The sequence below is a fragment of the Trachurus trachurus genome (genome assembly GCF_905171665.1).
Source record: "Trachurus trachurus genome assembly, chromosome: 19".
In the NCBI taxonomy this organism is placed as follows: Eukaryota; Metazoa; Chordata; class Actinopteri; order Carangiformes; family Carangidae; genus Trachurus; species Trachurus trachurus.
This window is the reverse complement of record NC_139913.1, coordinates 12,408,200-12,430,791: the sequence shown is the minus strand read 5'-3', so window position 1 is coordinate 12,430,791 and position 22,592 is coordinate 12,408,200. Positions and strand designations below refer to the sequence as shown.

Here is a 22,592-nt window from a genome sequence, read left to right as displayed (position 1 = left end):
CAAGAGGAAGAAATACTACTTTCAGTTAGGGCTGGGCAACAGGGCCTAAAAATAGAAGAGCTTTCCACCAGTGTTTGTAAAATGTAGCGTCTCTTGTGCGTCTTGCAGTGACACACATGTCGTCTCCCAGTTGGCTGCTGAAATCGTTATATTGAAATCAACTGGTTGAGTTGGTTGTTGCTGCAGACTGTGGTTTGTTGTTGCAAAACCAGAACAAGTTCCAGACAACTGGCAGGAGACAAACACATGATTTACGCTGGTCATGTTGTTGCTGCTGCTGTGACTCTCTAAGAGGTAAACAAGGGAGGAGGGTGTGAACCAACGGAAGCAGCAGCAGAGGAGAAGAAATAATATTGTCCTAAAACACAAATGCAAACTAACTGATAGGATCAATATCTTTCTCAGTTGTACTTTCAACCACGAAGGCCAAAGCACCACCAAAACTCCTGATGGTCACTGTACACATGCACTAATGTGACTACTTGACTTTGTGAACTCACACACACTCTAAAGACATGGCTGCAGTCTGTTTAAAGGGATAGTTCAGCTTTTTTTGTCCCATCTCAAAGAGTAGTCAGTTCAAGAGTAAATTTACAATGCATCAGCTGGTCGGAAAAAAAGTTAGTTTATCTGGAACTAACCAACTGACTCAGTACTCCTCCACACAGGCAGGCTTCGCTACGTGCTGTATCACTCCGCCTATCAGCTGTTTGGATCAGCGGTGTGTGGACGAGACTGAGTGATGGCGATAGTGAGTGAGTTGGGTAGTTCCAGTGTTTCTCAGTGGGAGGGAGCAGAGCCCTTTCTACTGCATCTAGTAGTGTGCTTAATGGGCATTTGTCTGTCACTTATCTAGATACAGGTAGTAGTCGTTTAGACAATAAAATCTAATTTTATTGATAAAGCAATCAGTTTACCCTTATTTGTTTTGGGATTAATAAAGTAATTTGTGTTATTATTTGAGTCTTTTAGGCAGGCAAGGCAAGGCATCTTTATTTATATAGCGCATTTCATACCAAGGCAACTCAATGTGCTTTACATAAAGACAAAACTTTTTTTTTTTTAAAGAACAGCATAAAGCAGCATAAAAACACTTGAAAATGTGTCACTAAAACTGAAAATGAACATTCGAGCTCAGGTACTCTGAGCACTGCTGACAAACCTAAACACGAGCTACAAACAAACCTTTGCACATGAAGAGGAAACTGTGTTAAAGAAGGATCATGGGTAATTCAATCAGCAGCAGGTCGGGTGTCAGTTCAGATTTGTTCAGATTGTTTTTGACATTAACTAACACACAAATTCCTTTTAAGTCTCAGTGTGTCTGCGGTCTCCACAGCAGCCCCTTTACATGTCAGGTTCTGTGATACAGGCGTCACAGTGAGTTGGGTCGCATGAGTAAAATGTTCTGTTGAGTGATCGAACCTGTGGCTCCGACCTTTAAAATGACAGTCTGAGAACACCTGTTGTCCCTGTGTGATTTCTATTGTAGTCAAATTGAGTTGTAAAAGCGGCGTCCTGTGTGAAGCCAGGGTGTGGATGTTGTAGACCGATCCTCCGTGCTGCAGGGGGCAGTGCAGTCCCCTCCTCCTCCCCCAGTCCTCTCCAGGTTATACTCCTCACTCTGCTCCCCGTGTGCAGATGTTGACCACTGCGTGTATTTACTGCACCCACTCTGCTGCCCTGTGCGTTGTGTGTGTGTGTGTGTGTGTGTGTGTGTGTGTCATCATATTCCTGTTGGAGGAGAGAGAGAGATGTGCACAAGTGTGGGTTCAGGCGCGTGTGTTTATATGTGTCAGTCACAACTAACCACTGCTTCCTGAGGGCACAGTTCACCTGTGTGTGTGTGTGTGTTGGTGTGTGTTGGTGTGTGTTGGTGTTTCCTGCATCCTCAGCTGGAGCAGCACAGAGCAGAAGCTGTCCCTGGTCTGTGGTCCACTTGTTTAAATGTCAGTGATCCACTAACAGGGTCAACTTTTCCCCTCAGCTGACTGAGTGAGCATGTCGGTATGCTTCTGAACCATGACAACATGATGTCGCTCTTGACTTTACACCTTGTCACTTAAAGGGATAGTTCAACATTTTGGCAACTTGTTATAGTTTTAGCAGTAGGTTCGTTACCTTTAATTGTCGGTGCAAGCTGTTTTTAGAACGGCGGAGCAGAGCCGCGAGCTGCTCAGAGCTACGCTACAGAGGCTAATGGGATTTTTTGGTTTCCCTCATCAAATACACAATCCAACAACTCCAAAACGCTCTGGTGGACAAGTTGTGACCTGTACATTCACCACGCTATGAGATAATAACAGAACGTTACCAGACAGAGTTGTTTTCGAGGGCAAATGCAGAGACTGCTTGCCGAAAAACTGCCCTTGACAGGAACGTGCATCAGAGGTTTTGCATGAATTTACCTCTAAAACAACTCTGTCTTGTACGATCCGTTATTATCTCATAGCGTGGTGAATGTGCAGGTCACAACTTGTCCACCAGAGCGTTTTGGAGTTGTTGGATTGTGTATTTGATGAGTTTGATGAGGGAAACCAAGAAATCCCATTAGCCTCCATAGTGTAGCTCTGAGCAGCTTGCAGCTCTGCTCCGCCGTTCTAAAAATAGCTTGCACCGACAATTAAAGGAAACAAACCTACTGCTACGACTATAGGGATTATGGCAATGGACCAATATGCCAAAATGTTGAACTATCCCTTTAAATTTAGGATCTGTTTCTGGCTGCTGTTTTTTCTTTGCGTTACTATATGTAGAGGTAAGTCACAGTGGTAATCTACACAAACATGCGTTGTTTGCAGCATTTGACTGTTGCTGTTGCATGTTGAATATTTTCACTCTTTTTTTCACAGATGTTTGATCAGTATTCTCTCTGTCTTTTTTTTCAGCCTGATTTACTGAACTTTAAGAAAGGTTGGATGGTGAAGCTGGATGAACAAGGACAGGTACGGCTCACTTCTACTCTGTTAGAAGCTTTGGGGTATATTGGCAGTCTCTGAATACTTTTTTTGCCTTTCACACATTACAGTTTTCCTCCATTGGTTTGGCTCATTTCTTGAAACAGAAATTACATTCTCAAAACAACATAGACAAACCTCCAAACCACTTGACAAATGTTCACAACATAATTGAATTTCTCATTCATTTCATCAAATTGCAAATGCCTCAGTACGTCTTTGTAAATGAGGGGCACTGACTATTTATATGAGAAAGGAGTTTAGTTTTGACACATATCTATTGGAAGCGGCTGCTTATCAGAACTTGGTCTCTGACTTTTCTCTTTCTTTCCTTTCTGTGTTGTAGTGGAAGAAATACTGGTTTGTGTTGACAGATCACAGTCTGAGATACTATAAGGATTCAATTGCAGAGGAGGTGAGTTCATTGTGTTTTTATTTCACAGCAGAATTTACTTTAACATTATGTTTGGTATTACATATTGCGATAGTAGTGTCATCATATGGAATGTTGGATAACCATTGTCGTTTATCTGTGTTACCTCAGGCCTCTGACCTGGACGGTGAGATTGACCTTTCCACCTGTTACAGTGTGACTGAGTACCAGGCTCAACGTAACTACGGCTTCCAAATACATGTAAGAGGACTTTTTACATGACGTCAAAATAAGTGCAAAAACTGTGATATCTTAGAAACCATCTCTGTGTAGATTTACCTCGCCTCCTCAGAGCCAAAACCAAAGTGTCTCCAAGGCAATTTAAAGCAACATTGCGGAGTTTATCGACCCTTAAAATAATGTTTCCAAACTCATTGCAATGGTAGAAAAATGGTTAATAGGATGAATGGTGCTGCCGCTGCAGCCTGAGCCGGGTCGCGTTGGCTGAAACTGCAGTATGTAACTTCCCTGCGCGGGTAGGGGTTGCTATCATCTAGTATGCAGAGAAAGTAACGATTGTATTCATTTTGCTGAATTCAAAGAAATGCGTTTAAAACAAACAGAAAGGTTAACTACCTGTCATTGGAACTGTAATCAGATCAGAAATAAGAAAAGAGCAGAATAACAGGTGAACAGTCTGTGATCTCAGTCTTTATACTGATGTCTGTGTAGTCACTGCTCCATTTCATTTGTATCATGTTTCACAGTCAGAGCTTCCTTTGTTTCTGGAGAGAAGTTGAAAATGAATCCATGTCTTTGATTTATTTGAATGATCCAACCAATACACCAATACAGGCAGATTTGTGCATGTAAAGTAAGCTAGCAAGTAATTAGCTTGTTAGTAATTAGAAAGAAATTGACTGTAATTTTAGCAACAGCATGAGAAGGCACATATCTGTGCTTGGTCCAGCTTGTCACTAAACAATAGGTTATATAAATACATGAAAAGATAAACATGAAAGCCCTTTGATCCTCCATGTTGTTGGGGACATTTTCTGTTCCTTGTGGGAATTTTTTCTGTTGTCACTGGGCCACTTGTTGGTCTTGAGCCCCGGCCCCAGCTCTGAATGTTTCCCAAGCCAATAAAAATTTCAGATTTCATGTAAAACACAGACAAGGCCAAGGAGATGCTTTGTTGTGATATTGCAAAATTATCCAATTCCTGCCTACTTTCACAGTTTTAATATAGCTGTATTAATAATCAAAGGTAGCATTGACATCTACCTTCATACTGTGTGGGACCTTCGTGTATATATGGTAGTTTTTGTTCTGAGTTTAGTTTTTGTTTTGAATCATTTTTCCTGGTTGTTTAAAATGTTTAGACCCAGGAGGGAGTCCACACTCTGTCAGCCATGACGGCAGGAATACGCAGGAACTGGATCCAGGCCGTCATGAAGAACGTCCGACCCTCCACCGCCCCTGATGTGGCCAGGTTAGTACAGCTACTTCAACAGTAACGCACACATCTGTCAACCATAATGTGCAGTGACAGCATAAGAGCAGTTGGTGCTCTCATGCCTGCCTACCCCCGCTGGCGTCTTAATCACTGTCTCAAGATTGCATCCATTAAAAAATGTGATATTTTATTGCACTTATAAATCATGTGAGTTATCTGCTCTGTGTGGTGGAACATGGTGAAACAGGAAACTGAAGCACCAAGTTCAATGATATATATATATATATTTTTTTAACCCTCCTGTTGTCCTTCTGGGTCAAATTGACCCAATCTGTTCCCTTCCTCCATCCTTCCTTATTTTCTTCCTTTCTCCCTTCCTTCTTTCCACAATCCTTTTTTCCTTTCCTCCTTTCCTTCCTTCCCTTTGTCCTCATTTCTTCTTCCCTCCTCTTTTGATCCAATTGACCTGATCTGTTCCCTCTTTCCATCTTTTTCCCTTCCTTCTTTCCACAATCCTTTTTCCCTCCCTTGCTTCTTTCCCTTCGTCCTTACTTTTTCCTTACTTTTTTCAAAGAACTTATAACTGCATATGCAAATGTCTCTGGTTTCTGCTGATGTCTCTGTATGACCTACAACAGCAAATGAGGCCATCGGTGGGAAGATAAGCTATTTCTAAATAGTCTAACTGGGAAATGTAGTCTACATTCTGGAAAAATACTACCGCTTTGGTCCACATGGGTCGCCAAAATCGACACAAAATGAATCTCAAAATACCTGGTTTCAATCAAACATATTTTACCTTTTCTCCGGCCTCTAGGTCAACTGAAGATCACGCCTCCTTCTCCTCTTTGGAAGTTCTGTCCCGACCGGATCTCACCCAGGACTCGCCCTCCTCCGAGGCCTCCTCTGTAGAGAGAGAATCTGCCTCGGGCGTCGTCAAGAGTCGGGCACGCGAGCGCAGACGAGAAGGTCGCTCCAAGACCTTCGACTGGGCCGAGTTCAGACCCATAGCTCAGGCCCTGGCTCAGCAGAGGGCGCAGGAGGCCGAGAGCCTCCAGGCCGACCTGGGGGAGGTGGAGCGCAGCCGCAGGAGGGAGGAGAGGCGGAAGAGGTATGAGTCGGTGACCAGCTCGTCGGGGGAGCATCCGTCCGCCACAGAAGGCGGGAGGACGGACTATGAGAGCGGAGACGGGGTCGGACACTTAGATTCACTAGGTCCCGCGTCTCCCGAGAGGCAGCAGAGGGTGGAGGAGGTGATCGAACAACACTGGCGACAGGTGGAGAAGACGCCCATACGGGACGAGCGGAGGGTGCCTCTGTCCTCCACGGGGCCGGCCAGAGAGACGGAAGAGCTGGAGCAGCTGCTGGAGAGCTACAAGCAGGGGGCACGTTTCTCCTTTCTATCACCTGGACAATGTTTCCTCTTCTCCTCAGTCTCAAAATGACTCAGAGACCAAATCTCCATGTTTAAACTTCAGAATAAAAGCAGAGCAGCTCATTGTTTCAGCTACACAGACAGTGTTGGGCACGTTACTCTTAAAAAGTCAGTAGTTATAGTTACTGTTAGTTTGTAACTGAATTACTATATTATAAAAGTAACTAATTACCAGGAGAAGTAACTATTGTGTTACTTTTTTATAAAATGCTCAAATATGTCAAATTACTTGGACTCACCCCCCTTATTGTCAGTAATGGTAACAGTGTTATAGCGGAAACAGTTTTTTGATTACTCGTTACTGAAAAAAGCAGCGCCGTTAGTAACGCCATTATTTTATAACACTGTTATTCTCATCACTCCACACAGATAGCATTTTACACTTCTATGTTTTGCCATGTTTCTTTTGGCGTGACATACCCACCATGAAAAATGACATTAACAGGATTAAATGAGACACGCTACAGTCGTCTGAATAATGACAAACTAATCGCTGTCCCTGCTGCTCCTGCAGATCGAGGACCTGAAGTCTCAGCTGGAGGGCTGTCACCACCAGCTCCTCGACTCCAATAAGCACAAGCAGGAGCTGGAGCTCCAGCTGAGAACGGCTCTGGAGAGAGAGCAGGACGTCCGGACAGGCTACATCTCTCCGGTGAGTTTCAATCTCTGTGTATTCAGTGAGCAGCTGCATTTTAAGATAAAGAGTCTGGTCGTAGAGTTAATTTTAGAATTTCAATAATTTTGAATTGAGAATAGTCTCCCCTTAATTTTGTAACATTCTTTGCATGTTGGTTTTTATTGTAAGAAAACATCAAACTGACATTGAAACAACAAAGCGACTCCAGTCATGTGTCTTTGCATGAGTTCATTGCATGTTAAAAAAACATTGAAATCTTGTTACTAAATTGGCTTCTACTCGTTAATCTCTTCCCTCTGTGTCATAGGTCTGTACAATACCTGAACTCATGCTAGCTCTTACTTGAGTATTGTCTTAGTGTTTGTGGACCAAAGAACATGTTTACTGGTTGATGTGACTTGAAGAGAATTGTTGCACTTTAAATGAAAAGATAAATTAGTAATTGATTCTTTTAACCCAGTCTCTTAGAATGATTAGACTGGATGTTAAGGCAATGTAATTGAATTGAAAAGACAAACTAAAAAATGAAAAGACCATTAAAAAAAAAAAAAGAATAAAAATCTTATTCTGATCAAATTTTTAGTTTTTCTATGGATTCATGAAGTGACTACAAAAGACAAAAATATCTATTTGAAAGTAAAATAACCTGAAAAGCATCAAGTGCTCGTTCCTTTTAGTTCATGCCTCTCTTTCATGTTCACTGTTCTGGGTCCACTGTCATCCCTTTGTTATGTTATTTATCATTTTCATAGTTTAAAATATAAAAATGGCAAATGAAGAAGGAAAAGAGAGAAAAAACCTTAATTTTAAAATCCATTTGCCATTCAATTATTCATTCTGTTAATATTATCACTTTAATATTTTTATTTTCTAAAATTAGATAAAAAATCTATAATTTCTCTCCTTGTTTGTGATTTATTATAATCTGATTCACCTCAGTAGTTCACTACAGTAGTTAAAATGTCATAAAGAGTGATATTCTCCTGAATAGTTGCTGGATTGTAGGTTTACTGGTTGTAATGTTTGGCTCAAAAATGAATGAATAACCTCTTGGCTTCTATTCTACTTATTTGCATGTACGTCAGATTCTCATCTTTTATTAACTGCTATGAAGACCATCCATTTGTTATTCTGTTAACAGATACTGTGCATCGCTTTGTAACGGCATAAATCTGTGATGTTGGATGAATTTCTGCCTGTGAGTTGACGTATGGATGAGGTTGCCAGAGTGAGGCTGAATGATAGATGATCATTTGTTCATGGCTGCGTCAAACTTAGTATCGATGTACTTAGTAAGATGCAGTATTTGCATTTTTGCATTGCTCTTTGTTTTTTAGACATGCAACATCTATAGAGAAAATTAGAAAATGCATTATGTAACATTAGACTCGACATGATTCGCCGTCTCCACACAAATAATGACTTTAGTGGGACACTTGAGCCGGGGCCAGAGAACCTGAACGTGTGTAGGACCTGGTATATCTTCCATCCTTGAGTAAACCATTAAGCTGAAACTAATATTGCATTACTTACTCCATGAAGTAATTTTAACCATTTAATGTGCATGTACTGTGATTCACTAACCAAGCCCATTCAATCTCTTTCCTCTGCTTCTAATTCACTAGATTAAATTTAAGGGAATTTTGTATTTGTTTGGATTCACTGTTCATTTGCATAGTAAATGATAATGTGAGAATGCTAATTGTCATGTTAAATAGATTTAGAGGGAAATGATTTGTAGTTAACACTGAGAATTATTAGCAAGCTTTGTGTCTCCCCTGCTGTGTGTTAACCAACTGTCTGGTCCCCTTTTCCAAGCTGGCGCCCCCTTTGTGTCTGGAGGCTGATGTGATGCCCCAGATGAAGAAGCCTGAGCTGGTTAGTTCTCAAGCACAGAGTTTAACAAGGAAGTACCAGGAGACCAAAGAGCTCCTGAAAGTGCAAGAGCTGAAAAAGCGCAATATGCAGGCACAGCTTGGCCTCTCGCTTTCTCACCTCCCTGACAAGGAACCTTACCTTTCTGAACCCCAAAAACCAGCTGCTCTGGAAGATCCTCCCCCAGAACCCGAGCAGAAAACTATTGGCGTCCTGCTTCAGGACAGACCAGAGGCAATTCAAGAACTAGAAGGCCTGATAAGCGGTGACCCCATCACACTAATGGAGCTGGGGAAAGTGTTGAAATCCCATAGTTGTAATCGAGAGACACCAGAAAAGTATCAGCTTCAGAAGGTCCTGGAGACCTGGAGGTACCAGCAGGAGATAGAACATGAAACATTAAAAAAGAGTTTAGCCAGGGCAGGAGAAAGCATCCGTGAATACGAAGCCCGTCTTTTAACCATGGAGGATTTGGTGGGAAAGGTTCAGAGGCAAATTCTAAGAAGGCCCATCAGCCCCGTCTCGATTGAAAACCACCCGGAGACAACTGAGAAGACAGTTGGGATGCTCTCGCAGAGGGTCGAACTCTTAATGAATGAAAACGGGGCTTTGAAGCAACGATGCCAGGAGATAGTGAACCAGCTGACCGAGGCTGACAGAGAAATAGATAGACTGAAGGCTGAGCTGACCAGCCAACAGGGCAGCAAACAGCATCATCTGATCATGGAGGAGCTGAAACGACTCAAGGCCCAACTGGCCGACAACCAGGCCAATGCCATCGACAGGGAGTTTTATGAGAGGGAGCTGAACGAGAAATCCATGAGGCTCCACGAAGCTCTGGTCACATTGGAGGAACTTGGCAGCACCCTGAAGGAGACTGAAAAAAAGCTGCAGTTGAAAGAGGCCACGTTGAAAGGCCTTGGCTTCCAGAACGAATATGAGGACATGGAAGTACACCCAGAGAAAGAGCTAGTGGAAGTCTTGCAAGCTAACTTCTCTGAGGTGGAGGCTAAGCTGCAGTTGACGGAGCAGTGCTGTGCTGCGCTGGAAGCCAGGAACAGGGAACTAATCACATTCAACCAGGAGTCTGAGAAAGTCAGTAGAGAGAAGCTGGCAGAGGCAGAAAACGAAATAAGAAGGCTACAAGAAAAGTTAGGTAGATGTGAGACCGATAGTAAGTTTATGGAAGCAGGAGAAGAGCAGGTCGACGATAAAGAACGTGTAGAGAAAGTAGTAGAACAGGTGGAGAAGAAGGCTGAGGCCATTAATCAGGTTTTAGATATGTTAGCAAAGGTAGACTTAAACGTAGAGAGAATGCGCAGTGGTTTAAAAAGCACTTTATTTGGTTCTTTGAGAGAACAGCCACTCTGTGTGAGTCAAAGAGACATGAGGTGGGTGGTTGAGGGAGAGTTTTGGAGCCAGATGCTGGGCTCCCTGGAAATAACCCCAGAGGAAACCAGACACAACAGGGGGAGAGATGTGGTAGAGCAGATGATGGCGCAGAAACGCTTGATGATCTTGATTGGTAGTCCAGAAGCAAAGGTTGAGAGTGAGGTAGCGATAGAGCCAGACCTTACGTCCATGTACAGTTGGTTTAACAATGAAGCCCATGCTCTGGTCCTCAAAGAGCTGACAGAGACCTTGGAGGCCAAGTCAAATGGTTTGAAGAAGACTGCATCCAGGTTAATGCTGGATGAAGACGAAGAGCTCCTGTCTTTGGCTCTAGCAAGCTTTGAGTCTGGTAGTGAACAGAAAGAGGGCCGAGACTATCTGGTCGAAGCTCTGACAGAAGCAAACATGTTGTATATGAACATCAGGCTGAGGGTACAGCTTGAGGAAGAGCTAAAGCAAAAGCAGGTGGAAGTTGAGATTTGTAACTTGGACTGTCCAAATTGCCCTAAATTAAGAGAAGTTGTCAGTGACCTTCAGTCTAAACTAGCTGATACTCGGACTCAACTATGTGAGGCATCTATGGAAACAAGTACAGGGCCACAAACTTTGATTGAAGGAGAGCCCGTCGACTCACAGGATAAAACCCCCGAGCTCCATGACACGACTGCCAGACACAGGAAGGAGCTTCAAGAGGTCAAAAGCCACTACGAACAGGAAGTTGAAAAGATGAGGCAGGAAATGGATAAAGCCAGTGAGACGCTACGTCTCCATTCAGAAGAGAACGTGAAAGAGATTGAATCATTGACAACTTGCATGGAGGACCTCAAGAAAAAGCACGAGATGGAGAGGACAAACCTCATGGAGAGATTTGACCGGGAAATGGAAGAGCTGAGGAGCATGATGAGTCCTATCAACCCGGACAGGACCTCCACAGACCAGGATAAACCTTCGCATCAGCCTTCGGACCAAACGTCAACCCTGAAGGAGCGGATCCAAGAGCTGGTGACTCAAGTCTCAGTAATGACCAAAGAGATGAGGCGGCGCGAAGAGCAGGGCGACGTTACGACTCATCGGCTGAAATACGAGAAAGACCTGGAGAACCTGAAGGTGGAAGCGTTCTGTGATGCCTTGTGTACCTTTGTGGCATTCGCAGATCCCTTTTCCTCCCCCAACCCTAACTCCCCCTCCCCCCCTCCTAACCCTAACCCCACCCACATCTGGCTCTTTGTTCTGTAAAACCCTGTTTCCTGTGTTGCATGAAAAGTAACCCTCTGTAGGTTCATGTGATCTTTGATGCTGCAGTAGTTATGTACTGAGGAACCCATTTTATTGAAGCTCCATCCCCATCATTTCTCAAACAGTGACTGTTGATTGTATGTATGAAAACAATGCAACAGAACCTGATAGATCCCTCCACACCATCACATCATATGAGACTCCTCTGCTGTGAAATGAGTTCCTCCGTTTGTAGTCGACAGTGCTTATTAACCTAACCTTGAACTCAGCTACACCTCAGCTTAGTGTTGAGGGCTACCTTTGTTATCATTTTTATCTCTCTTGAGATTTAGAATCCAGATCATCTGTCATATTAACATAAATAGACCATGTCTTCTTTTCTCTGACAGTTTCTACTAACAGTTTACATGTAATCTCTACTTTCTCTGAATAACAGCTATTGACATTTCAGTTTTGCGATGAGATGATCTTAACTCATGGTCCACGTTCATCACTCAACTGCATCTCATGGTCATCCACAGCAAACAAAGTTTGGCCCATGACAGTCTTTGGAAATGCAGATAGTCCAGGTTTTATTTGCAATAGAGGGAATTCTGAAGTATTCAATTTAAAATTCCTAATTAAAACTGTTCAGTGTTTTTCTGTGCATACAAATCAAACCTTAACTATCTGCATTAGTCTCTAAGATGTGGTTAAATTGAATTTAAATTCTTTGTATTATCTACCTCTTTATATATTTATAAGAGAGGCTGCAGTTATTCTTTATTTTCCCTCTCCCATGAAATGACCTGAACGGTCTCAGAACTGACCTGACCAAATATTACTCAACAATAGCAAGTATTTTTCAACTATTTTCAACACATTTGGTGTTGTGGTGAGCATTTACAGGGACTGAGTCACAGTACAAAGTCTGTGCAAGTGTGCAACATTTTTAACAGTCTCTGGATATAATGAGCGGTGGTCAGTCAGCCACAGATACAGATGGTGCTCTTATGGCAGAGAACTAAAAGTTCAAAACTGGTCAAGCCTTTCTCATGTAAGGATGCAATCATGAGCGCTCTGCAGACACTTCTAGTGAAATCCACAAAAATGTCCAGTTTTTAACGGACCAGATTGTGTTCCATTCGTTCTTTGTGTGTTGGTTATGTTTCTTGCAGCCTGTACGCAGGATGCACTCATCATTCCCATTGGGCTTTTTATGGGATTTCTAATTTTCACATGTTTAGATTTTGTGGCTTTTGAAAAGTGAGATTTCCTGAAGGAGTGTTGAACAGTTAACACACATATACTACACACACTATTTAGCTCAGACTGGTCCATTTCTCCATGATCATATTATGATGTTGTCGTCTCCTCTGGCTGTGACTTCAGCCTCCAGCCTTCTGGAGTCTGACGGTACAGGTTTACACACCTGGGTCTGGGGATTTTATGCCGTTCTTCTCTGCAGATCCTTTCAGACTTTGTCAGGTTGGACGTGGACCATTAATGGACGGATGTGCTCAGGTCTTTTCAGGTGTTGGATTGAGTTCAGGTCAGGAGTCTGATGTGCAAGGGAAGTCAGAGTTGTCCCTAAGACAGTCCTGTGTTGTCCATTGTCCTGTTGGACGATGAACTTTCTCTCAGGGTCTTTGGCTGAGATCTGAACCAGGTTTCTTTATAACTCTGTCCTCTGTACATGATGCTTCCACCACGCTTCACTGTTGAGACGGTGCTGTGCAGGTGAATAGTGGAGTCTGGTTTGCTCCAGACCTGACTCTTAGATTTGAGTCTTGGTCTTATCAGAACAGATAATCTGTTTTTTTCTGAGTCCTTGAGCTGCTATTGTAGAAGGCCTGCAGTTGTTCAGTGACATAAAGGAACAATCCGTGGAGGTTTCCACTTTGAGTGTCCTAGCTACGTCTCTTAATATTTATGTCAATGTGATATTTCACTATTTAGTTTTTAATCCATTGCACAGATTTCATATTTGTTCAATTCAGTTCTTGCTTTTTTTTCATTCTGGAGAATCAACTGTAGATTGTTAAGAGCAAAATGTATATTTTTATTTGATCATGAAACTCCAACAAAGCATGGAAACACTAAAGACTCTCTGAACTCTCTGTATGCACAAGAAAACAGCTCAACATACTTGTGTATAAATCTGCTGGCTGTCTGATGTCAGAGCAGGAAGTTTACATTTGCACAGCAGGGGTTGAGGGTGGGGGCCGTTCACCCCCTCTCGGTGGCTGAGCTCTCAGGGAGGTTTTGTCCCTGTGAACACACACTGGTCCTCCATTTCCCCTGTTTGGCCTGGGGGGACGGCGAGCACCGGCCGTCGGCTGAGTCCTCAGATTAGTGGCGGTGAATAGAGGGCGGAAGCAGGTCTAGGTTCTGGGTCGGCCCATTGAAATCCCCTCTTGTGGAAACTCGCAGTGTGTTTGTAACAAGCACAGTTTGTGCTCCCTCTCTAACTCCACGTTGACCTAACCCTGAGGAGCCGAGGACAGGGCAGTCCAGTATCTGTGATGTCCAGCAGACCAGTCAGTGCTGTCTGAGTTAGAATAATCAGAATAGACATGTGAGCTGCAGCTGGAATAAGTAGGTTGTTGATATGGTTAAACACCAGGATGTTGTGACGTGATAGGAAACGGCCTATAGTTCTACTTTCTTCCCCCCTCCTCTCTCATTGTCTCTGCATTCCTTCAGTGAACTGTGTATCCTGTCCTTCAAGCCCTTTGTACTCACGGAAGCTCTACTCGCTCATGGCTAACAGGCTGTAGCATGCTAGATATTGCTGGAAATACATGTCTGATCTGTACTGGCTGGCACTGAAAGGCCCGGGGGCGGAGGGGGGGTGGCCTTCTGGTCTGAGTCCAGCTCGGCCTTCAAACTTACAGTGGTCCCATGTCCTCCTGTGTCTCAGGCCACCTGTGAGAGGGGTTTTGCTGCCATGGAGGACTCGCATCAGAAGGTCATAGATGAGCTGCAGAGGAAGCACCAGAGAGAGCTGGAGAACCTGCAGGAGGAGAAAGAGAGGCTGTTGGCCGAGGAGACGGCGGCCACCATCGCCGGTAACGCTGGCGTCCACCGAGAATGAAACTGTTTTTGTTCAATACACACCCGTGTTGTAGGTAGTTCTTTAAGCTCTTTGTCTCTGTTGTCACAGCGATCGAGGCAATGAAGAACGCCCACCGCTCAGAGCTGGAGAAGGAGCTGGACAAGGCTCGGAAGGCAAACAACAACGCGGAGAACGCAGACATGGATGAGATCCACCGACAGCACGAGTACGTTCCCTCCACTGCCTCGTGTTACTGAGGCTTTTAGACCAGTTCCAGTGTAAGTACTGGGTGTGCTGGGGATCCTGTGCCTACAGGTGATGTCACGCAATACGGCAATCGTGATTGGTTGAAGGTCAGAAAAAAAGAAGGGTTTGTACAATGTTTAATAAAGTTCGAAAAAAGTAGAGAAATGCATAGGAAACATAAGAAATGCTTGTCAGAGAGTGTTTCACACATCTAGGGTTAGTGTAACACGGAGCTAACGCTAATGAGGGAACACACACACCATAATAGATCCATGACGCACACACACAGTGCAAACGCTTCCCAGTACAAATACTTAAGTGTTTTCTCAAACTTTCCAACCTACAACCAATCAAGATTTGTCGTAATGTGTGTCATCAATAAGCACAGGACCCCGAGCCAATCAGGCAGCCTGAGCACATCCAGTGCTTAGATGGGTCATGAATCCTAGCTCACATCTACCTACTGCCTGCTAGTGAGGTGTTCAGCCTTGACATGTATTGACAGTAAACAAATTGCTCTTAGAAACATTAAAAAGAACTTACAGAAAATACAGTTTCAATTGTCAGGGAACAACAGTGAGAGCAACATGTTTGCAGATAAAAGAAGAGACAGGATTTATTCCACATGTCGGTTCCGAGGTCACAAAGACTCGTTGCTCTGTCCTAATATCAGTGAAGCTGAGCAGATTCTGCCTGTTGTGGAGGAGGTGAGGACAGGAGGAGGGTTTGAACAGGTTATCACAGATGGAGGATGTACTTTACACCTCTGTGCCAGCAGCAGCCGAAGGGGCTCAAAGGTCAAAATGACCTCAGAAAAAGCAGTTTGGTCTCATGAACACAATATCTCTGTAACACCACAAGGAAACTTTGTCAGATTTGGTTAAAGTGACGTAAACTGAGTAGATTTCTTGGTCCGAAGTCAAAGGGGAGTATTGAAGTAATTGATTCTTCCGACTGAAGCTTTAATTAATTTTCCTCTGATAAAATGCAGCTCAAGTTGTGTCAGTGTGTGAGTCACGACCTGCTGGGACGTGTGTTAGTGCACACACCTGTCGGGGTGATGCAACAGCCGACGCGGTGACACCTGTGCAGGCGTCGACAGTTAATCAAATGGAGCGTTGTCATGTGCTGTGCTGTGCTGTGCTGCAGGGAGGAGCTGTGTTCGTTCCAGCGGGAGATCGAGGTGCTGTCGGAGCAGTATTCCCAGAAGTGCCTGGAGAACGCCCACCTGGCCCAGGCGCTGGAGGCCGAGAGGCAGGCCCTCAGGCAGTGTCAGAGAGAGAACCAGGAGCTCAACGCACACAACCAGGTGCACACACAACACGTACTCTGGTGTACACACACAACACACCCATGTGCAATTATTTAACCAGCAACACCGTCTCAACATGAAAACTCAACTGCTCCGTTTCCAAATGTCCCCGTTCTCTGCAGGAGCTGAACAACCGTCTGGCAGCAGAGATCACCAAGATGCGTTCGATGACGTCCGAGGATGGAATGGGAGACAGCAACACAACAATACAGGGGAAGGAGCTCTATGAGTTAGAGGTGAACTACTAAAACATTCAAGTATAACCATGTGAATCAACAGTCTGTCAGTAACTTTTTCAAATTTGGCACAAACATCCAGTGGACTTGAGGTGGTCACATGAATTATTTCTCTTTATGTGACTGCTGGAGAAGTGATTGATCTGCAGTGTGATAAAAACGAGGACCAAAGCAAAGAATTAAGATCTGCACGTCAGCGGTGTGTAGTACTGACGTACGGCCGGAAAATGCCAAATCCTTAAAGCTACAGTCAGTAAGTCGACGAAAGTGAAAGTAAACTAGTAAAATTTTAAGACGATACACCGTCAGGTCCCTCTATGAACCGCTGCCAAGCGCCTCCAAACATGTCTGCAGCACGTGTACGAGCTGCAATTGGCTGCTACGGACTGTGATGAGAAGCAGTATCATTCAGTTAAATCCTCGTCATTTAATCTAAGTGGAGAGAAAATCTCCTGATGTAAATCTACGTGAATTATTGCTGCTTCAACATGGATCAGATTGATAATGAAAGAACAGCCCCCCAGACTCAACAGGAGGAGACGGAGAGAAACTCAGCAGGTTAGGTTTACAGAGTATGTTACCATAGACTCAGAGTTTGAGTGAGATCTCTTTCTGGAACAGAAATCCCAGAGTTTCCCTCATCTCAGGGTGAACACACTCTGTTTTCACTGAAGCTGCTGTCTGGAACAGGCCCCAGGTGTGGTGAGGGATGCTGCTCCACCACCAGGCAGTAATCCCTGTTCTCTTCCTGTCTTCCAGGTGATGCTGAGGGTGAAGGAGTCTGAGGTCCAGTACCTGAAGCAGGAAATCAACTCCCTGAAGGACGAGCTCCAAGCTGCCCAAAGAGTATGTGTTTTTAAACTCCTCCCCCCCGCCTTCTTACATTATTTATTCCCACCATATCAGTGCCCTTCATCTGAACTGCCTTTACTATTTGTTTCAGGACAAGAAATATGCAACAGATAAGTACAAGGACATCTACACAGAGCTGAGCATTGTGAAGGCCAAAGCAGAGCGGGACCTGGGCCGGCTCAGAGACCAGCTGCAGCTGGCGCACGAGGCGCTGGGGGAGCCGTCGCTGGAGGAGGTGGAGCGAGGAGGATACGGTACCCACACACTCAGCTTCTCTCTCTCGCATCACATCACATTCAGCCAAACGCTCTGAACGGCTCGTTCCAAAGTCAGAAGAGCTTCAGCTCTCAAAACAACCCCCATCGTTTTCCTTTGCAGACATCATGAAGTCCAAAAGTAACCCCGACATCCTCAAGATGGCGGCCGCCGCAGCCAAACGCTCCGAACGCACCATGAGGTCAAAGGTCAGTCAGGTCACTCTGTTCAGTGTTAAAGTCTGACCTTCATCCCACCGTGCTCGTCATCACAGTCTGTCATGGAGCCGTGCGCCCATTGTGACCTGCTGCCACCTGCTGGCCACCTGCAGAGCTGCATGCAGCGTTGCATGCCAACTTTTGCATCATCATGGGCCGTGTTTCCCGGCGGGCTGCGTGTTATCTGTCCATCCTGTGACTCCATCAGGTCTGCAGTGTTGTGATCAAAGTGAAAGCACAGTGGACTAACACACACATACTGGTGTGTTTCCCCCTTTTGTCCTCAGTCTGTGAGTCGAGTCCTGCCCTGGGACAGTTAGGGCTGCTGAGGACCTGTAGGCCTCCCCCCCTCCTCTCTTAGGTAACCAGACCACAGGGGGTCAACACACCCTCCTCTCCTCCACCTACATCCACCTGTCCCCCACCCTCTAAAGCTCTCAACACACCAGAGTCACTTCTGCACAGGATCACGGGGCACTCCCATGGGGTTAAGGTCTTCACATGTTGTCACATGACAGACACTAACAGAGCTAGGTGGCTAATGCTAAAGCACATGAATGATTCTAACTGAACACAAGGGGATCAATGATAGTTTGCACAGTTTCTTGCTTGTTCACCAAAAGTCACACACAGTCAAATAGAAGGTCTGAGCTCAGTCCAGTCATATGTTGCAGCTGATGATGATAAGTAGAGCTGCAACTCAAGATTATGTCGATTATGTAAACGATTAATTGATTAGTTGTTTGGTCAATAAAATGTTAAAAAAATTTGAAAAATGTCAATCAGTGTTTCTCAAACCACCAGTCAACGTCCTGAAATGTCTTGTTTTGTCCACAAACCAAAGAGAGACTCAGTTTATTGTCATAAAGGAACAAAGAAACCAGAAATATTCACATTTAAGAAGCAGAAATCAGAGAATTTTGACTTTTTTTCTTAAACTACTACCCAAACCGATTATTCGATTATCAAAATAGTTGACGATTGAATTAGTAATTGATAATTGTTCCATTCATTGATTAATTGTTGCGGCTCTAATGATCAGAGTGACGTATTTTAACGTGCAGACGATGACAGAGTAAAGGAGACACAGGACGACACTGTCTCATGCACAGGTCACAGGGGTCGCAACTTAAAGATGAGGATGATGTGAGTAATTAGTGGTGACCTTCATAGTGGCCTCATCTGGAAATGGAGCGACGTGTAAGAGAACTCGCTCCATCACCATCATCAAGTATGAATGAACATGAAGAATGGTTTTGATCCTCCAGAGACTTGGAGCAGTGGAGCTCCTCCTGGAGGACCAACACTGACCTGGGATCATCTGTAGCTTTGGTAACCGTAGTGATGCTGCAGCAGTCTGTAGAGGATGAACACGATCTGTGTGGAGAGGTTTTAGGTTTTGCTGGCTAAACCCAGTCCTCTCAGTTACAGGTATAAGTACTGAACAGTTCACACCTGATATTAGGCAGCATCTCAGCTGACCACCGGTGATCAGACCGGCTCAGATCTAATACATCACATCTGATAAGATTCTGAAACATTGAGGTGTATTAATGAGGATGTAGCCCCAGATGTGTCCTGGGTGTGTTCAATCCTCAGATTAAAGCTGTCCACTGTAGGGATGTCACGATTACTTGTTTTCACAATTAATCGTGGTATTAAACGCCACAATTAATTGATTGTAAAGATTCCTAAATACCGTCACTTTCCGAAAAAGGGCAGATGTGCGCCAAAGTAAAGGTAAATGCACAGATGCTGGTCCATTTATCTAAAGTAACACTGAATTGGTAGGAAGTTAAATGTTAGCGTGTCATTTGAATTGTAAAGAAATGAATAAAATAAACTTAAACATTTGGTATAGATGACAAATAATGACTTAAATATTTCAAACACTTTCCCTGGGGGATTAATAACTGGTCCTATATTAAGAGATTAGTTATGTAATTATATTTTGACTATATTTGATTTTACACATTCATAGTGTTGTGAAATGTATGATGCGTAATAATCGTGATAATCGTAACACCGTGATTATTTCTCTGACAATAATCGTACCAAGAAAATCTATAATCGTGACATCCCTATTCCACTGTGATCAGATCACCTGACGCAGGTTTTGAGAACTTCAATGTTAATGCTGGTGCCTTCATTTACCGTGGAACACAGCCATGTAGGGGTCCATCATGTGAACAAACTAAAATCTAAAATCTTTTAAGTGAACATGCAAGAAAAATGGGAAATAAGAAGAGGAAAATGGATAGATGGATCAATAAAATGAACCAAGATTGAATTTATTTTCAGACCGACAGGAGGTCAAAGGAAAAATGTAAAACATGACATCACAGGTCTGTTGGTGATCTTCAGTGACTCTGGAGTCGTTTCATACACCTCACTGCTGTCAGTGAGTTGGGGGGCAGCAGCACACTGGGGGCTGTCGGTTGACATGTGGTGTGGGTTTCACTGGGTGACAACAGATTTACACATTCTGTCCTGAATAGACATGGGCCGCTATGAAATAACCTTCTGTCTTATTACTACTGCTAAGAATCATTTCTTATAATGGTATTATGTTTATTCTGTTGTTTTGAGTATGGAAGCACAAAGGAGAAAGTGGGAGTGAGAGTGTGTGTGTGTGACTTTTCGAGCTGCAGTATAACTTGAAAAACCGTAACCAGCCCATGCCTATTCCTGACATGTGTTTGAGCTCCTGTCCAGCACTAACATCTGCTCCCTCTCTCTCTGACCCTTCCAGAGTCTGAAGGAGGGGCTGACACCTGAGCAGAGACTCCACCTGTTTGAGAACAAAGACACTAAGGAGTTCTGACACTGACGCTGTGACCTCCCGTCTCGCTGCATGTGTACAAGTCCACTATATTTTAGCTCTGTAGTGACTTTATTTAGTAACAGTAGACACTGGTCACAAACACAGATCGTATATTATTACAAACATGGTATGAAGTTTGAATTTCATGTCTAGACTTTGCATTCCATGCACTTCAGTTAACTGTGACTTTTTTTGTATTGTTGATGTTTTTTGCTGCCACGTCTCACTGTAAATACTTTACGTTTTTAATCTGCCACGAACACTAAACTCTGACTGTGTAAGCTACTGTGTCACTCTAATAGACTGTTGCAAGCCAAAGGCATGAATGTGATGTTTAGCGGCTAAACTAGAGCTACACACTGAGCAGCGACTGATGCTCACATGACAAAAGTATAGGAACCATGTTGTTACCGTTACAAAGAGCTCGTCAAACCCACCATGTCGCTTCACGTTCTCTCTTCTCCTCTGACCATTTTCACATATAAAAATATTAGACGAGGGACGGCCGAGCGAACATGGATGGATTCATTCAACATGTATGACTATTTCTCACTGGAGCCGCTGGTCCAGCTGTGCAGGAGCTAATGGAGTTGGTTCATGTCTATAGTGTTTTTCAGTGACAGTCCTCCTCCCTTTGTATTTATTTAAATGGTTGGGATTTTTCTTTCACATTCCCATTACTCTGTACTCTATTATTGTAAATATTAAGCAAATATACACCAACTGACTACAGGTTTATTAGCAATAAATATTTTTGCACCCTTCGCAGTGTGTGACTTTTTCTGGAGCTTTCAACTGTGTTGCACTGTCTTGTCTTCTTCAGCAGATGGAGTTGGGAGGGTTCATGTCTGGACATTATCAGTCATAGACAGGTTGACCAGTCACAGCTGGTGTCATGTTATCTGAACAGGGAACATGAAACAGCAACTCAGAGGAGTAGTGACTCCAGACAGTGTTATGTTTTCATAGATTTATATGTATCTTCGTGGTTTAAGCTTAAATGCAGCAGTGAACTGTTACAAACTCATTTTATATGAACATTCATCCATCCTGGGTCATGGTTTTGGCAGGTTAAGCAGAGGGCTCCAGACATCCCTACACCCAGCAACAACCTGGCTACTTTCCTGAAGCGTCCCCAGGCCAAGAAAGATCCAACATTAAATAATAATAAAAAATACATTGGATTTTTATAGCGCTTTTCAAGGACCCAAAGACGCTTACAAAAAGACAAGAGGAGGGTATTGACAGACGAGGGGGAGAGACAGAAGACAACACAAGCAGACAAATACAAAGGTAGTTGGGGTGAAAAGTGTGGTTAGAAGGCAGAGGGGGCTGATGGGAAGGGAGGATGGGGTAGATGAGGAGGGATTGGGAGGAGGGGATGGAGGGAAAAGGGGTGAGGTCAGGTGGTAAATAAAACAGCTGTGTGAAAATAAGATCAAATCCATGACAATGTTCCCAAATGAGTCTTTATCTATCAGAGCTCTAGATTTCACAGGCAGGTGAGTCAGACAGACCAGACAGGTGGAGAAAGAAAAAAGTGAGCTATGATAAATAAAAGAAATCACTCTTTTTAGAACTGTAAACTAAATTGTTGCAACATCCCTTTAATCTGCTTTATTGTCTTCCTCTGAGCTGTTTTATCTTTATATATTTATTTAATCACCACCCACTGATATGCCAGACAGTGACTGTTAAAATGTGAGTTTTTTTGCTGCCTTCATGGATGTATTATAGATCCATGGCTGCCTTAGTTAGTACATGAGGCAATGCCGTGACACAGAGTCTATCATTTCATTTGGAGCAGGTCCCACCAGTCTGCTCCCTCCCATAATGCCTTTCTGCTCCAGATCAGAAACAACTGTTCCACCGTCCACTTGTCAAGTCGCCCGCAGTGATACAGCAACACACCGTCCACATCCACGGACAGCACCCAGCTGAACGAGGATACATGACGTCACCCCAGAGAGACAGCACATCAGCCCGGGCTGGCTGTCTTCACTGAGGCTTCACATGCAACAGCTGGCTCACGTCCAAAGGAGTCCAGACTTGATAAGTTAAATAATAATAAAAATGCTCAGTAAATAAACATCCTAGTCTGTTTTTATTAATTTATTAAATTTTTAAATTGTACTTATTATTATTGCTGCAGATAATGATAATCAGCGATTAAATGTATTGTTTTATTGTGAAAGGGGATCCGGAAGTTTGAGATTCTTCTCTAAACAACTTGACACGGAGTAACGTTAGT

At 43.7% G+C, this 22,592-nt stretch overlaps 1 protein-coding gene across 3 annotated transcripts in view; it reads left to right on the top strand.

Moving 5' to 3' along the window:
• The window catches only part of LOC311002556 (myosin phosphatase Rho interacting protein), a 47,957-nt gene extending 26,808 nt beyond the window's left edge, over window positions 1–21,149 (top strand). The window contains exons 10-25 of one of the 3 annotated variants that reach the window (XM_083993955.1): window positions 2,889–2,945; window positions 3,304–3,372; window positions 3,502–3,591; window positions 4,713–4,822; window positions 5,604–6,171; window positions 6,736–6,873; window positions 8,677–11,232; window positions 14,264–14,411; window positions 14,507–14,624; window positions 15,794–15,953; window positions 16,079–16,192; window positions 16,952–17,038; window positions 17,136–17,298; window positions 17,423–17,508; window positions 17,805–17,878; window positions 20,270–21,149. In XM_083993955.1, coding sequence (XP_083850081.1) covers window positions 2,889–2,945; window positions 3,304–3,372; window positions 3,502–3,591; window positions 4,713–4,822; window positions 5,604–6,171; window positions 6,736–6,873; window positions 8,677–11,232; window positions 14,264–14,411; window positions 14,507–14,624; window positions 15,794–15,953; window positions 16,079–16,192; window positions 16,952–17,038; window positions 17,136–17,298; window positions 17,423–17,508; window positions 17,805–17,837 — 4,497 coding nt within the window. In that variant the 3' untranslated portion in view covers window positions 17,838–17,878; window positions 20,270–21,149. The remainder of the gene's footprint in view (window positions 1–2,888; window positions 2,946–3,303; window positions 3,373–3,501; window positions 3,592–4,712; window positions 4,823–5,603; window positions 6,172–6,735; window positions 6,874–8,676; window positions 11,233–14,263; window positions 14,412–14,506; window positions 14,625–15,793; window positions 15,954–16,078; window positions 16,193–16,951; window positions 17,039–17,135; window positions 17,299–17,422; window positions 17,509–17,804; window positions 17,879–20,269) is intronic. The other 2 variants (XM_083993954.1, XM_083993956.1) reach the window with 2 other exon arrangements.
• Window positions 21,150–22,592: the final 1,443 nt, after the last annotated feature.